Below are 17,258 nucleotides of genomic sequence, written 5' to 3'. Positions count from 1 at the left end.
ATATTCTTCTGGAAAAGCTGCACAGTACTGTGAGTACATTTTTGTTGTGATTTTCAGTTTTACCTAAATGTTATAAATCATCGCTGTCAGGCAGAAACTTCCTATCTCCATGTTTTTTTTTTTTTTGTTTTTTCATAAATCATTACAATTGGTCTGTCTTTTCATCTGGTTTTGCAAATATTAACCAGTGAAAAGTTTTTAAAGAATTGGTAACTCCATTGGACCCTCAAACTGTCTGTCAAACCTCATAACTCCGCCCCCCCTCTATCATGAATGAAGTGCCGCACACAGTTTGGAGCGTCTCTGCTTGTTTGCTGGTCAAAAACTTTGCAACTAACAAATGACACATGCAAGTGTATCAACTTTGACAACATTATTATTATTTAAAAAAAATACAGTAAAATGTTATTTAGGATTAATTATTCAGGAAAATACACTTCCTGAAAAGTAGCAGTTTTGGACACAAGGTTTCCGCCAACAGCGATGATGTATTACACGTATATAAGCTCAGGTGGCACAGTAAGATGTTTGAAAGCGATGATGTGTTTTTCTGATTGACAGCTGGTAATGATTGTGCTGCTGTGTTTCAGGGTTCAAGTTTTGTCCGTTGTGTGAAGCCCAATCTGAAGATGGTCAGCCGTCAGTTTGAGGGGGCGCAGATCCTGTCTCAACTACAGTGCTCAGGTGTGTGCTTTTGACTTCTTTTTCATTTATAGACTACATGGAAAATTTGTAGCTTGACATGTATCTTGTTGTGGTGAGGAAGGGAAGCTCATGGACATGCTAAGCATCAACTACCTATTATTTCACGTTACAAGGTTTTACAGACACAAACACTTTTTGCTATCAAAAAAATCGAATGACATCTCAATCAGAGTTTGCAAGCCGACAGCTGGACTGCTACATGTGTGTCAGGATCAAATGCATCATACGCTCATGATCATGTGTTCTCTCAGGAATGGTGTCTGTCCTGGATCTGATGCAGGGCGGTTTCCCCTCGCGAGCGCCCTTCCACGAGCTCTACAACATGTACAAGCAGTACATGCCCTCCAAACTGACCCGACTCGACCCGCGTCTCTTCTGCAAGGTGTGTGTCACATCAGGACACTCACACAGTGTACACACACCTGCAGGATGACACTTCTCTAGACTGTTCACACATTACAAGCATTTACATTGTTTTTTTTCTTCTCCTCAACAGGCTTTGTTCAAAGCTCTCGGCCTGAATGAAAATGATTATAAATTTGGTTTGACAAAAGTTTTCTTCAGACCTGGAAAGGTGATGTATTTTTATATGATATATTATAAAAAAAATTTATCCATCCATCCATCCTTCCTTTTATCCATCCATCCACCCATCCTTCCTTTTATCCATCCATCCACCCATCCTTCCTTTTATATATCCATCCTCTTATCTATCCATCCTTCCTTTTATCCATCCATCCTTCCTTTTATCCATCCATCCTTTTATCCATCCATCCTTCCTTTTAACCACCCACCCATCCATCCATCCATTTATCCATCCATCCATTTATTCATCCATCCATTTATCCATCCATCCTTCCATCCATTCTTCCTTTTATCCATCCATCCACCATCCATACTTCCTTTTATCCATCCATCGATCCATCCTTCCTTTTATCCACCCATACATCCATTTATCCATCCATCCTTCCTTCCTTCCTTTTATCCATCCATCCTTTTATCCATCCACCCTTCCATCCAACCATCCATCATTTTATCCATTCATCCACCCATCCTTCATTTTATCCATCCATCCTCAGTCCTTTTATCTAACCATCCACCTATCCTTCCTTTTACCCATCCATCCATCCTTTTATCCATCCACCCTTCCATCCAACCATCCATCCTTTTATCCATTCATCCACCCATCCTTCATTTTATCCATCCATCCTCAGTCCTTTTATCTAACCATCCACCTATCCTTCCTTTTACCCATCCATCCATCCTTTTACCCATCCATCCTTCCACCCACCCACCCATCCATCCATCTATCCATCCATCCTTTTATCCATCCATCCACCCATCCTTTTATCCATCCATCCACCCATCCTTTTATCCATCCATCCACCATCATTGCTTTTATCCATTCATCTATCCATTTATCCATCCATCCATCCTTCCTTTTATCCATCCACCCTTCCATCCAACCATCCATCCTTTTATCCATTCATCCACCCATCCTTTTACCCATCCTTTTGTCCATCCATCCACCATCATTGCTTTTATTCATCATCCACCATCCTTCCTTTTATCCATTCATCCATCCTTTTATCCATCCTTCCTTCCTTTTATCCATCCATCCTTTTATCCATCCAACCATCCATCCTTTTATCTATTCATTCATCCACCCATCCTTCCTTTTATCCATCCATCCTCAGTCCTTTTATCTATCCATCCACCTATCCATCATTTTACCCATCCATCCATCCACCCATCCATCCTTTTACCCATCCATCCATCCATCCATCCATCCATCCATCCATCCATCCATCCATCCATCCACCCATCCATCCATCCTTTTATCCATCCATCCACCATCATTGCTTTTATCCATCCATCCTTTTATCCATCCATCCATCCTTTTATCCATCCACCCTCAGTCCTTTTATCTATCCATCCACCTATCCTTCCTTTTACCCAACCATCCACCCATCCATCCATCCATCCATCCTTTTACCCATCCATCCATCCATCCACCATCCATCCATCATTTTACCCATCCATCCACCATCATTGCTTTTATCCATCCATCCTTTTATCCATTCATCCACCATCCTTCCTTTTATCCATCCATCCATCCTTTTATCCATCATCCACCTATCCTTCCTTTTATCCATCCATCCTTCATTTTATCCATCCATCCTTCCTTTTATCTATCCATCCTTTTATCCATCCACCCTTTTATCCATCCACCCTTCCATTCATCCAGCCATCCTTCCTTTTATCCATCTATCCATCCACTCTTCGTTTTATCCATCCATCCTTCCTTTTATCCATCCATCCATCCATCCACTCTTAATTTTATCCATCCATCCTTCCTTTTATCCATCCATCCATCCTTCTTTTTATCTATCATCCATCCTTCCTTTTATCTATCCATCCATCCATCCATCCATCCATCCATCCATCCTTCCTTCCTTCTTTTTATCCATCCATCCTTCCTTCTTTCCTTCCTTTTATCCATCCATCCTTCCTTTTATCCATCCACCCATCCATCCTTCCTTTTATCCACCCATCCATCCATCCTTTTATCCATTGAACCTTCCTTTTATCCATCCATCCTTTTATCCATCCTTCCTTTTACCCATCCATCCTTCCTTTTATCAAACTATCCTTCCTTTTATCAATCCACCTATCCTTCCTTTTATCCATCCACTTATCCTTCCTTTTATCCATCCATCCTTCCTTTTATCCATCCACTTATCCTTCCTTTTATCCATCCATCCTTCCTTTTATCCATCCATCCATCCTTCCTTTTATCCATCCATACATCCGTCCATCCATCATCCATCCACCCTTCCTTTTATTCATCCATCCATCCATCCATAATTTTATCCATCTATCCACCCACCCATCCATGATCCATTCATCCTTCCTTCCATCCTTCCTTTTATCCTTCCTTCCATCATCCATCCTTCCTCTTATCCATCCATCCTTCCTTTTATCTATCCATATCCATCCACCCACCCATCCATCCATCCTTCCTTTTATCCATCCTTCCATCCATCCTTCCTTTTATCCATCCATCCTTTTATCTATCCATACTTTTATCCTTTCCCTCCATCGATCCATCCATCTTTACTGCGTCTCATGAAGATAAATGTGCAGGTCATATTTTACCTCAAAATAAGAAGAAACTATGTTTGTATTTAGAAAAGTCTAACACCATTGTGCACAGTACATCTTCATTTTAAGATGTATGGCAATAGCACAACTTTAAATCTTAATAGCACGATATCCTTTCTGCCATTTTTTTTCTTTAGATTTTGGGAAGAATATGGAATGACTCTGATTTAATCCTGATATGTCTTTGTGATGTGAATATCCTTTTTTTCTGATTGTAGTTTAGGAATGGTTGATTTTATTTTTCTTAACCCGTGACCATGAATATGCTCCATAAAGCTTTGACTTGTGCAGACGATTGACTGACTGATGTTGCTCTTGGGTCAGTTTGCAGAGTTTGATCAGATCATGAAGTCGGATCCGGATCATCTGGCTGAACTGGTGAAGCGTGTGAATAAATGGCTGATCTGCAGCCGCTGGAAGAAGGTGCAGTGGTGCGCCCTGTCCGTCATTAAACGTACGTAACAAACAACCGACCGTTGGGACATGGCGTTTATAGACGCCTACAGAGGACGACAAATCTGTGGAAATTAAAAAGAAGGGAAAAATGGTCCATCCTTTGTTTAGATTTAGTCTCTGCACACTTTGGACTTTCATTTGACTGTGATGCATCCTGGGATGATTTTAAACACTTTTGAAGGAGTTCCCTTGTATGCTCTACACTTACTAGCTGCTTTTAAAAAATATTTTTAAAAAATATAAAATATGAATATGAATGAATGAAAGAATAAATACAGAAATTAACATAAGAATAATTAAAGCAATACGTAATTCCAGACCTGAATGAATAAATCAAAGACTAACCCTCAGTTGTTCATTGTTGCTCTGTCAGTGAAGAACAAGATGCTGTACCGAGCCACGGCGTGTATCCAGATGCAGAAGACGGTCCGCATGTGGCTGTGCCGGAGGAAACACAAACCACGGTGGGCGCACCTCCTCTCCTCTCCTCTCCACTGTTCTCTGTAGTTACTATCACTTCAGCTCATGTGTGACGTGTGCTTGCACTAATACGCTTACAAGGGCAGTCTAGATGGCAACTTTGTAAATAAACATTTAGTGTTAGTGAAAATGAACACTTTACTAAATGTTTCATTAGTTAACATGAACTAACACTAATCAATAATACTACAGCATTTATTAATCTTAGTCAATGTTAATTTTTACATTTACTGATACAGTTTTTAGTAACAGTTTAGTTTGGCTATGATTAAGCCGCTCGTTAAAAAACGCAACTTGATCATACAAAATTAGTCAATTACAGGCCGATCTCGAATCTGCCTTTTCTGTCAAAGATACTAGAAAAAGCAGTATCCTCACAACTGTTCCTTTCTAGAACGAAATGATATCTACAAGGATTTTCAGTCCGGATTTAGACCGTACCATAGTACCGAGACAGCTCTCGTTAGAGTCGCAAATGATTTGCTCTTATCATCCGATCGTGGTTGTATCTCTCTTTTAGTGTTACACGATCTTAGTGCTGCATTTGACACCATTGACCACAACATAATTTCAAATAGACTTGAACATTATGTTGGCATTAGTGGAATTGCAATAGCATGGTTTAAATCATACTTATCTGACCGTTATCAGTTTGTAACAGTAAGTGAAGAGATGTCTGAAGAATAACAAATTTATTAAATGTTTAATTTAGGAAACTGCAAAAGTGAAGAGACTAAATGTTTAGATCAGCTGCGAAACTTCTAGCAAGAGAGTCCGGTCAGTTCTGTTTTCTGTATTTGTTAGATTACTGAAAACTAGCTTTTGGAGCTCCTGTTTCAGCAAGAGAATCCTGCCAGCCCTGCTCTCGCGTCTCAGTGTTTGAATAGTTATGCTAACTGGGTCTAGGGCAGGTTCCAAAACCTGCAATACTTCATTTCTCCCTGCCCCTAAAAGTACATAAATTGAAAGTACACTGTTACAGTTCAGACTGTTTTGAGGAACTGCAGCCACGCTCAATAAAGAATAACTTCTGCTTGAACGTGATCCAAACGTCTCCTGGTCTTTGCTTAGAAGAAGGAAAAGTTTCCTACATGTCTTATCAATCAAGTTCAGTATGGCGTACCACAAGGCTCAGTACTAGGACCGCTGCTGTTCACTCTATACATGCTACCATTAGGAGATATCATTAGGAAACATGGAATTAGCTTTTACTGTTATGCTGACAAAACACAGCTGTATATTTCTTCAAAACCTAACGAAACCTACCAATTCACAAAATTAACGGAACGCATAGCTGATATAAAAAATTGGATGACTAGTAATTTCCTACTACTAAATTCAGAAAAAAACAGAGATTCTAATTATTGGACAAAAAACTTCCACACGTAATAACCTAGAATACTGTCTAACACTTGATGGCTGCTCTGTTAAGTCTTCGTCGTCGGTTAGGAACCTGGGTGTGCTCTTGGATACCAATCTTTCATTTGAAAGTCACGTGTCTAGTGTCTGTAAAACCGCATTTTTCCATCTTAATAATATATCTAAATTACGCAATATGCTCTCATTGACAAATGCGGAACAATTAGTTAATGCGTTCATGATCTCAAGGCTAGATTATTGTAATGCTCTACTTGGTGGTTGCCCTGCACGGTTAATAAACAAACTACAGCTAGTTCAAAACGCAGCAGCTCGAGTTCTTACCAGAACCAGGAAGTATGACCATATTAGCCCAGTTCTGTCAACACTGCATTGGCTGCCTATTAAACATCATATACATTTTAAAATACTTTAATTTAATTTACTTACAAAGCAATAAATGATTTAGCTCCGCAGTACTTGAGCGAGCTCTTAACATATTATAGTCCTTCACGTCTATTGCAATCTCAAAATTCCGGCCTGTTAATAATACCTAGAATATCAAAATCGACTGCTAGCGGTAGATCCTTTTTCTATTTAGCACCAAAACTTTGGAACAGCAGACACACTCTGTCAGTTCAAAGCTAGATTAAAGACAAATCTCTTTGACCTAGCATTCACATAATGCATTATAGACTTCTATAACTCAATGTTAGGCTGCATAGATTAGGTCAACCGGAACTGGGAACACCTTCCATAAATCCTGATGTACTCGTTACATCACTAGAAGAATGGCATCTACCCTAATTTTAGTGTCTTTGTTTATCCCGAGGTTTTCCCGCAGCCTGCCGGATCCAGGCTGTATCCAGATATGGCGAAGGACCTTCGCCTGGACCCGATGACAACGCAGTGCTGAAGTGCCAACTAGTCTCTCCCTATGGAGGATCCCTTTACCACTCTACAGATAAAGCGTTGTCGGGATAATTTCGGTTTCGTGTATCTATCCCGAAGTGATAAAATTTAGTTTGTTAAGGCTTGGTTTGTAGGGAATTACAAACCTGCGCACATATATTTAAATGCGCATAACTATATAATTAATTCTTAATGCGCACGTGAGCGTAAAGTCTGTGTAGAGAGAACGGTGTCGTCTTAGCGGCCTCTAAGATAATAACTAATGATCATTGCGACGGAAGTGAATCAATCAAAACTAACTTTAGCTGGAAAGTAACATTATTCAAGAACCTCTATAAAGACAAAACAATCTCTGTTACCTTAAATGATACGTTTATCACTGTAAAGCCACTTTGAAACAATCTACATTGTTAAAAGCGCTATATAAATGAAGATGACATGACTTGACTAGGGTTCAATTCTTACTATTAACTAGTTGCTAAGAAGCATGCATATTACTAGGATATTAGTAGTTATAAAGCACATATTAATGCCTTATTCTGCATGACCATATTCTACATGCCTTAATCCATCCCATACCTAAACTTAACAACTACCTTACTAACTATTAATAAGCAGTAATTAGGAGTTTGAGGCAAAAGTCGTAGTTAATAGTGAGAATTGGACCCTAATCTAAAGTGACCCATTTTTTTAACCCATTAGTTAATGCACTTTGAACTATCATGATCAAACGATGAACACATTTTTTATTAATAACATTAACAAAGGTTAATAAATGCTGTAAAAATACACTGCTCATTGTTCATGTTAACTAATGCATTAACTAAAGTTAACAAGAGACCTTATTGTAAAGTGATACCAACATTTAGATTATGCAAATATCACACTGTTATCATATAACTAACACTAAGAAATGTTGGCATTAGATTGCTTTGATGGAATCATTTAACCTGTCTATGTAAAGTTATATACAATACATTTAATATATTTCTTTATTTCATGATGTCATGACCAGTTTAAAAACATAAACACAGTTACATTTTGTTTGGTAAAACGTGAACATTTATGTTCATTTATGACATTAACACGTGACCAGAAACTCATACACTACTGTTCAAAAGATTGGGGTCAGTAAGATTTTTTTTTTCTGTTCATCAAGGAATCCTAAAAAAAAAAATTTCAACATTGATAATAATCATAAATGTTTTATGAGCAGCATAATATCATATCAGAATGATTTCTGAAGGATCATGTGACACTGAAGACTGGAGTAATGATGCTGACAATTCAGCTTTGATCACAGGAATAAATTACATAAAAAATATATTACAATAGAAAACAGATTTATATTGTAATATTTTTCCACAATATTACTGTTTATGCTGTTACTTGATCACATGAATATATTATAATTTATAATATATTCACATAGAAAACAGTTGTTTTAACAATGTCACAATATTAGTTTTTTTTATTTTTTTTTTTTTTATAAATGCAGCCTTGGAAAGTCTATCCGACCCCACACTTTTGAATGCTAGTGTATTTGAAATTATTTGTTGTGGTAATCATCAATATATAGAAGACATTTCATACTGTAGAACTGTTGAAATAATCTAATGGAAGTAAGATTACACACCGCAGCACCGCAGCAATCTGCCAGCATTGATGTTATTGTGTGTGTTTGTGTGTGTTAGGATCGATGGGCTGGTGAAGGCTCGTAACCTGAAGAAGAGTATGGAGAAGTTGAATCAGGTGGTGTCCGGACTCAAGGAGGGAAAACAGGAAATGAGCAAACACATGCAGGAACTAGATTCCTCTATCAACGCCCACATACTCAAGATAAAGGTGTGTGTCAGAGAGAAGGACTATCTTGAGCAGCTCAAATTCCCAGAAAGCCCTGCAGATAAAGAAGTGTGTCCTGTACTGTGTGTGTCTCATCGTAGAGCACCGTAATGAGCCGCGTGGACATCGATCACGAGCACCAGGCTCTGGTCACTCGCTCGCAGGCGCTGCTCAGCACCATGCAGAAGAAGAAACAAGAGGAGGAGGAGATGGAGCGCCTGAGACGCATCCAAGAGGAGATGGAGAGAGAGAGGAAGAGACGTGAAGAGGAGGATACGAAGCGCAAACAAGAGGAAGACGATAGACGCCTGTGAGTAGATAAATCACCCACGTCATTTATTCACTTTTATCACGGTCCAAACCCGAATGACCTTTTTCTGTGGAACACAAAAGGTGACTTATTTTAAAGCATTTATTAGGTATTTGCACTGTAATAAAAGTGAACGAAGGCCATAAAGCACCATAAAACTATCATAAAAGCTTTGTGCTACATTCTGAAGTCACCTGATAGCTGAAGAAGTGAGCCAAAGTAAACTTGCTGCCGAAAATCTGTCGTTGCATATGCAGTGTAGGGGGGAGAAAATGGATTTTAACAAAAGTTGTCATAAAATGAAATTTCACACTATCCTTTTTCTAAATGTAAGTTATAGATTTTATATCGAACAATTCATCTAAGCATTTAATTTTTTTTATTGGTTTTGACCTCGTAATTTATAATCAGAATGGCATAACACGATCTTCCAGTGAAACAACTTTTTCTTTTGGTGATGTGTACTGGACTTCTCCAATCATTTAGTCCGCTTAAACCCTAAGATGGACAGAATCATGTCTCTCCCCGGCATTTGTCTTTTCCTATAATACACTATTCTTGGATATACGTAACAATACCGAAGGACAGATCTGTCGGTACATCTGTTTCATCATTTAAAAATAATCTTGTCTCCAGCTCAGCTGAAGCTTGCATCTGTCGGTCTGTTTTAGGAAAGCGGAGATGGAGCTGAAGAGAAAACAGGAAGAGGAGGAGCGTAAGAAAAGAGAGGAGGAGGAGAGGAGACTGCAGGTGAGCTCAGCGTTTTACTCCACATCATTTCTTCTGCATTGTTTCCTTCCTGTAGCAGGGTCTAAAACCTTAAAGGTCCAATAGGTGATTCTCCACAGAAACATTTTTTGTTATGCTGGTTGAAAGTCTCCTCGTATCCTGATAGCAATCACTCTGTTCAGCGGTCTAAATGTGTTTTTATAAATGTATATCGTCTGTGGAAGGCTTAGGACCATAAAATGTTCGTTCAATCCTTGCATTCGGTCCGAATGAAATGACGCGTTCCCTGTCAGTTAACGTGTGTTTGCATACCAGTTCACACAGATATCATACGTCATCAGTGTGTTTCACGTACGCTGTGCAGACAGAGCGAGAATGGCAGGCAGACAGTTGTTTGCGTTCATTACTGTAGTAGCTTACTGTTATTCACTGTACTGTAAAGTTTTCTCACTGGTGAAGGACACATGATGTAATCCAATAAAGTTGTTTCTGGTCGTCTCGTCTCGCTTGTGGTCTGTGTGGTCATGTGATTTGGAGGCGGCAAGGCTTTGGATGGCCATTTGCTGGGATCGCACTGCAGGCACTGATTAATCGTATAACAGCCCTGATATATTACCAAGAAATTCACATTTACTCGTCAGCAAAAAGACTTTTAACAGCTCCAGGGATTTCGTGAAAACTACAGATTATACTTTTGCATTTTCGTGTCCCCGCCAACCGACAGTCGAATAAACAGACGGTTGGCGCTCACAAACAATCATTTTGCTACGTGACAGTGAATAGAGTGCTGCAGTGATGATGTATTTTTGTAGGCCAACCCGCAAGTCCGCATTTACCCTGGTTCCCTCGACAAAAACCAAAGGGATTGCTCCATTGGCTTTTGGATTATTGCAGAAAATAAGCTCTGTGACCAACAAAAGCTTAGAATTCTTACACGTTTTGGTCATTGTGATAATCTTTGTGTTAATAAAAAAAATCCCTGAAAGTTCGAGTTATAAGTTATACTAAGAAAGAGCACGATTTATAAACACAATGAGGCTGTGAGATTGAACTAGTGAGTTGATGAGTTTATCTGTTCGGCTGATGAGGTTTCATTTAATTCTACAACCGCTGTAGTCACACAAACTTGTTAGCAACCGCCTTTTCAAGACAAGTAAAGGCTTTAAAAAAAATCACAAGAGGGTATTACTGATGTTTTTATGTTGTCAAATAAAACTCAAAAATATGTTAAGCTTCTGTTCAGTGTCTTATGTTAATATGGTTCTGTTCAGCTTATTGGTTAAGGCATTTAACCAAAAACCCATTTAAAAAACATTGATTTTAGTGCTAAAATAACTCATTTATTGGTTTTGGCCTACAAAAATACATCATCCCTCCAGCACTGTACAGCAGAGGAAGAATCCCGAACCGGATTCTCTCCTGAATCTGTACTCTTGTGTTGCAAATACACAAATCTGAACGGATGTTAGACTTCTCTCTGGCAAACGGGTGTCAGAAATGTGAAGTTGCTCAGCGCTGTGTGTACCAGGGTGATCAGAGTATGTTTGTCTGAACTGACAAATCACATAATAAAAGTATGCAGAATTTGTGTGCTGGATATTATGTTGGTGTGACGCGTGTTCCTCAGGAGGAGATGGACCTGCAGCTGGAGGCCGAGAGGGAGCAGGAGACGTCCCGACAGGCGGTGCTGGCGCAAGAGCGGCGGGACAGAGAGCTGGCCCTGCGGATCGCTCAGAGCGAGTCCGAACTCATCCCAGAGGAGATGCCCGTGGAAGCCGGATCGCGCAGGTGTGAAGCCGTCCACAAAACGCATTCCCTCTCAAAACCTTTAGCCTGAACCCCCTACAGCTAAACATACCCCACAGGACAATCTTACCTCACACTGGGCCAAATAAAACACTCGTTATATTCAAATCACTTACAGTATGTGTACTTTACGCATGCATTTAAACATTAGTGTAAATTTTCCTACAAACACAGTCAATCATACAGCCACAGGTTAAAGGATTGTTCCGGGTTCAATGCAAGTTTAGCTTAGTGGCATCCGTGAGAAAAAACAAAAATCGCATTTACTGTAATGCTCTTATAATGGAAGTCAGCGGGCCAGGGCTCAATGTGTGCCAGAACAAGCCAGATCCGGCACCTCGTTTGGGGGATCATCCAACTTGTACACCACTGAAAGATATTTAAGTTATGACCTGTGCACATATGTTTAGGAAAATTAGGTATAATAATGATAATGTTGTTAATAACTTGCTACCGGTAAATCCATGTTGAATGTATAAAAAGTTATGAAGAAGTGAAAAAAATGCTGCTACAAAGTGGACCATGCCATGTTTTGGCAATGGTCAATTGGATTTGACCGCTATTCGCATTTCCAACGCATGACAAGCATATAGAAAAAAATAAACTTTGATGCACTTCTGTTATTTGTGAAACAGTTTTCTGAAACTTGCACATTATTCAGTCATCGAAAGTTACCATAAAGATTTCTATTTAAAAACAAAAAGCTGTTCTTTTGAACGTTCTATTCATCAAAGAATCCTGGAGAAAAAAAAACGTGTCAGGGTTTCCACAAAAATATTAAGTAGCACAATTGTTTTCAAAAAATGTAACTCAAATATAGTAAAAGATCAAGCAAACTCATGTTTGTGAGTCGTGTTGCTTGTCTTGAACCTGGAACATTCTTCTAAAGCATTGATGGTGGTGGGATTTTGAGTCTTGTTGAATAACCGACGGACGTTTTGATTGGTCTCTCCATCACACATGTAATGCTCTTCCTGTCTGTTTTTACAGTGTTGCACCACCACAAAAGCTCAAGAGCTTGACCATGTAGGTTACATTTTCACTATGTCTCCTATTGAAATCTTGATTGTGTACTGCAAATTATTAGATTAGTTTGGTAGTTTTGTAAAAAATTCCATGAAACTAGCATTTATTTTCACATTTATCACCATGAGCTTAAATTAGGTCCAACTGGGAATCTTGTTGGTAAAATGCACAAATGGAGGGAATATTCTTTTAGCGGGTTATTGCTGACGTCATATACTAACATATGTACGGTCCAATAATCATGTCCTTTAGGGAGGAAATGGCCAAGGAAATGTCTGATCTTCTGGCTCGGTGGGTAGAAGGGTTTGTTATCACTACAGAAATGCACAACCAAAAATCTAAACCTAGTCCACTGAAAAAAAAATTACATTGATACAGAGCCTAAAATTAAATCTAAATCTTCAGTCCAATCACAGTGTTTTAATTTTGATAATCAAATGAATCTAGAGTCACTTCTAGTTTTATTTCTTCTGTCCACGAATGAATGCGTTTCCTACTTGTAAGTTGATTAATGACGATTTGTCCTTTTTTTCTGAAATTGATCTTCCTGTTATTGGTGTTGTGATGTTTAAACTCTTCTCTTCTTCAACCAATCTCTCATACTTTTCACAATTTAATGAATGTAGCCATTTTTGTTACAAAATAAATGTTTATTACCATATGTTTGATTTAGTTTTACATATTAGTGTGTACAATAAGTCTTATTTATTGTTTGTAGTGTAAATGTATCTTATGTTTGATTGATAAGTTGATTGGTCCTTGTCTTTTTTGTACCAGACAGCTTGTACTTTAAGTAGCTCTAGTTTCTGTCAAATACCTAGTGTAGGAAAATGCATCAGTATTTTCTCTTCATTTGGTTTTGTTTGTGTTGTTTCCATGGATTCAGAAGTCCACAGGTGACCGCCACAAATGCCCAAGTTGATGTCAAGAAATATGAACTCAGCAAGTGGAAATATGCTGAATTACGGGATGCCATCAATACATCCTGTGGTAGGAAAGCTTTTATTTTTTTTAAGCTATTTGTTTTCATCAGTAAATTTGAACCGAATATGTTTGGCAGTATACGGTCCAAACCATAAATTAAATAGCTTCTATTTGCATTCTTAGTCAATTTCATACATGTACTCTTTACAAATCATGTTATGTGCATAAGTCAAGTAAATAGAGTATTTATTTTTGGTATGTCCCCCTTCCCCAATCTGGCCTAAACAAAACCTGATGATCATGTGATCAGCATCATTTGACATCTTGTGTTGCTCAATATCATACATTTGCTTGATTCACTTGATTATTAACCTTAACATCTGAAATTGTCATTTGTCATTACGTTTTGTATTAAATGTTCCAAAATCGGTCAAAACGTTTCTTGCGTAATTAGCTGAAAAATAGTTTCCGTGCTTTATTGGATTCAGATTTTTTCAATTGAATTAAAATGAACTTCATTCTGAGCTGATGGGTATAAACGTGGATAATGTAAATGTCTGTTTTATTTCAGTTTGGGCTCTTTTCACTCTCTCCATGTAGATATCGAGTTGTTAGCTGCGTGTCGTGAGGAGTTCCACCGCAGACTGAAGGTGTATCACGCGTGGAAGTCAAAGAACAAGAAACGCAACACTCAGGACGAGCAGAGGGTGCCGAAAGCCATCACAGAATACGGTGAGAAATCCCACAAATCCCACCGGAGTCAGGATGAAACTCATATTACACGCTGGAGGCAGAAATCATTTTTTGTTGGTGTTTTTTTGTTTTTTGTAATAGTTGATATAATAGAAAGCAAAGCCTTCATCGGTAAGTATGGACAAAACACTAAAAAGTTAACATAACTAAAAGGCCTAATAAAATGAAAAGAGAAGAAAAAAAACTATAATTAGCTTAACTCACTTATTTAACAAAGCAAATAGAAAACAATATTTACAATAAATAAAATATTCCTCTTTCCCTGCTGCTTTCCTAACTATTTGTTATATATTTACACTACTGGTCAAAAGTGTTGAAAGGTCTCTTTTGCTCACCAAAGCTGCATTTATTCAATCAAAGTACAGTAAAATCCGTAATATTGTGAAAAATTATTACAATATAAAACTGTTTTCTATTGTAATATATTTTTAATTTAATTTATTCCTGCGATCAAAGCTGCATTTTCAGCATCATTACTCCAGTCTTCAGTGTCACATGATCCTTCAGAAATCATTCTGATATGATGATTTTACGCTCAAGAAACTTCTGATTATTATCACTGTTGAAAAAGGTTGTGCTGCTACATATTTTTAAGGATTCTTTTAATACATGTAAGTTCAAAAGAACATTTATTTGAAATAATTTTTTGCAACAAATTATTAATATATTTCACTTTTGATCAGTTTACTGCAATTTATTTCAGTTTATTTTTATTTCAATTTATTTCTTCTGCTGAACACAAAGGAACATATTTTGAAGAATGTCGGTAACCAAACAGTAGACTGTACCCATTGACTTCCATAGTATTTTTTTTTCCTACTATGGAAGTCAATGGGTACAGACTACTGTTTGGTTACTGACATTCTTCAAAATATCTTCCTTTGTGTTCAGCAGAAGAAATAAATGAATACAGGTTTGAAACAACTTGAGGGTGAGTAAATGATGACAGAATTTTAATTTTAAAGTGAACTATCCCTTTAATTTCCCTTCGCCAAAAAAAAGGAAAAAATGTCTGACTCCATTAAATCAGTATATCTGCCATTGATATGAATGTTTTGTAATGTTTGGCTTTATTTTGGTAATATTGATGTGTATATATAGACTTCAAGTATTGTTGGGTCTGATTTTTGACTCGGGTCTGATGTTTCTTTCGTTCCATTGACGTTCGATTCAGCGTAGTTACTTTTACAATATTTTTTTAGCTGACCATTAATTTTTTTTTTTTTTAAGGTTAGCCAGTAATTTAAAATGTTTCTGTCCTCACTAATGAAATACTATGTGGGTTGACATGTCTCATCCAACTTCCTTGGTCAGACCGTCAGTCAAATTCCAATTTTTGTGATTTTTCCGATTGGAATACGATCATATTTAGCAAGTGTGAACGGCAAAAAAATCACCTTTTCCTGTTACAAAGGATTTTGTGTGGTTTATGTGACTTTCTCCTGGCACGTAGCGTAAACGAAACAAGGTAGTGTTGTTGCAAAGTCCCGAACGAGCAGAAAATGCCAATATAACAGAGACAGTAAAGTTGTAAATAAGACAACATCTGTATTGCAAACCCATCCATGTTGCTGTTGTTGTTTTTGGTATTTAACTACCAACACAACACAACGCCATTGCCATAGAAACCAATGCAGATATTCCGGAAAACGAAAGAGCGGCACGGGTCACACAAATCGGATCTGAACAGATGTGATACACAGTCTGGACATCAATAATTTAAATCATTCCAATCGGATACACAAATAATCAGATTTGGACTGACGGTGTGAACAGCCTTGGAATAGTTCATATTTATGTACTATTATATGTAGCCATGTGGATTGGAAGGTTTGGACCAATGATATTACGCTTAACAAATGCATCATAATAGATGTGTTTTTCTAGCACTATAACGGTGTTGTCTTCCCATCATCCTCCAGCCCAGCAGAACCCAGTTGTGCCTGTAATGCCTCGGCAGCAAGAGATCGTCATGAACAGACAGCAGCGCTTCTTTCGCATTCCCTTCGTTCGACCAGGAGACCACTTCAAAGACCCGCAGAACAAGAAGAAAGGATGGTGGTACGCCCACTTCGATGGGCCGTGGATCGCCAGACAGATGGAGCTGCACCCCGATAAACACCCCATTCTGCTGGTGGCAGGTGCCATTCACTTTCACTCACGTTTATTTCTCTCGTTTGGAGATGTCAGTTCACTGACTTTACTTCACTGTCATTGCTAAGAGAAGCTGCTGGTGTCAGTGTGTTATCTTTCTGATGACCTTTTCAGTACTAGACAATTTTTCCAAAATGCGTGTCCTCATCATACTCAAATATGCTCCGATACCAACATCTAAGTACGTGGTTTATTTTATTGAATACATTTTTATGGATTTTACTTGCATAAATCATGGCTAAAATTGCAGTAACTCTTTAGTATGGGGAACACAACTACGACTTTTGCCTCAATAAACTCCTAATTACTGCTTAATAATAGTTAGTAAGGTAGTTAAGTTTAGGTAGTGGGTAGGATTAAGGGATAAGACATTAATATGTGCTTTATAAGTACTAATAAACAGCCAATGTCCTAGTTAGTGTTGTCAAAAGTACCAACTTCGGTACCAAGTCGGTACTGAAATGTAAAAAATGTGATGATACCAGAATTTCCCTCTAGCATTTTGAGCGCTGTTGAACGGATTCTTAAACCGCTCTGATTGGCCATTGTGTTCCGCTCAACATCTATGTCTCTGATTGGTCTATGGCACTTTTTTGAAATTTCATTACTGACTTGGTACTGAAGTTAGTACTTTTTGACA

At 38.1% G+C, this 17,258-nt stretch overlaps 1 protein-coding gene across 1 annotated transcript in view; it reads left to right on the top strand.

The window, feature by feature from the left end:
- The window catches only part of myo6a (myosin VIa), a 70,807-nt gene that overhangs the window by 51,778 nt on the left and 1,771 nt on the right, over nt 1-17,258 (top strand). Inside the window, exons 19-31 of the mRNA XM_079583539.1 lie at nt 1-29; nt 591-684; nt 957-1,087; nt 1,202-1,279; nt 4,195-4,324; nt 4,700-4,790; nt 8,769-8,919; nt 9,018-9,226; nt 9,898-9,976; nt 11,583-11,743; nt 13,674-13,777; nt 14,312-14,443; nt 16,387-16,605. The exon at nt 1-29 is cut by the window's left edge and continues 6 nt beyond it. Coding sequence (XP_079439665.1) covers nt 1-29; nt 591-684; nt 957-1,087; nt 1,202-1,279; nt 4,195-4,324; nt 4,700-4,790; nt 8,769-8,919; nt 9,018-9,226; nt 9,898-9,976; nt 11,583-11,743; nt 13,674-13,777; nt 14,312-14,443; nt 16,387-16,605 — 1,608 coding nt within the window. The remainder of the gene's footprint in view (nt 30-590; nt 685-956; nt 1,088-1,201; nt 1,280-4,194; nt 4,325-4,699; nt 4,791-8,768; nt 8,920-9,017; nt 9,227-9,897; nt 9,977-11,582; nt 11,744-13,673; nt 13,778-14,311; nt 14,444-16,386; nt 16,606-17,258) is intronic.

The sequence above is a fragment of the Phoxinus phoxinus genome (genome assembly GCF_949152265.1).
Source record: "Phoxinus phoxinus genome assembly, chromosome: 16".
Lineage (NCBI taxonomy): Eukaryota > Metazoa > Chordata > Actinopteri > Cypriniformes > Leuciscidae > Phoxinus > Phoxinus phoxinus.
Note: the sequence above shows the minus strand (reverse complement) of the source record. Positions and strands in the feature narration are given on the sequence as shown.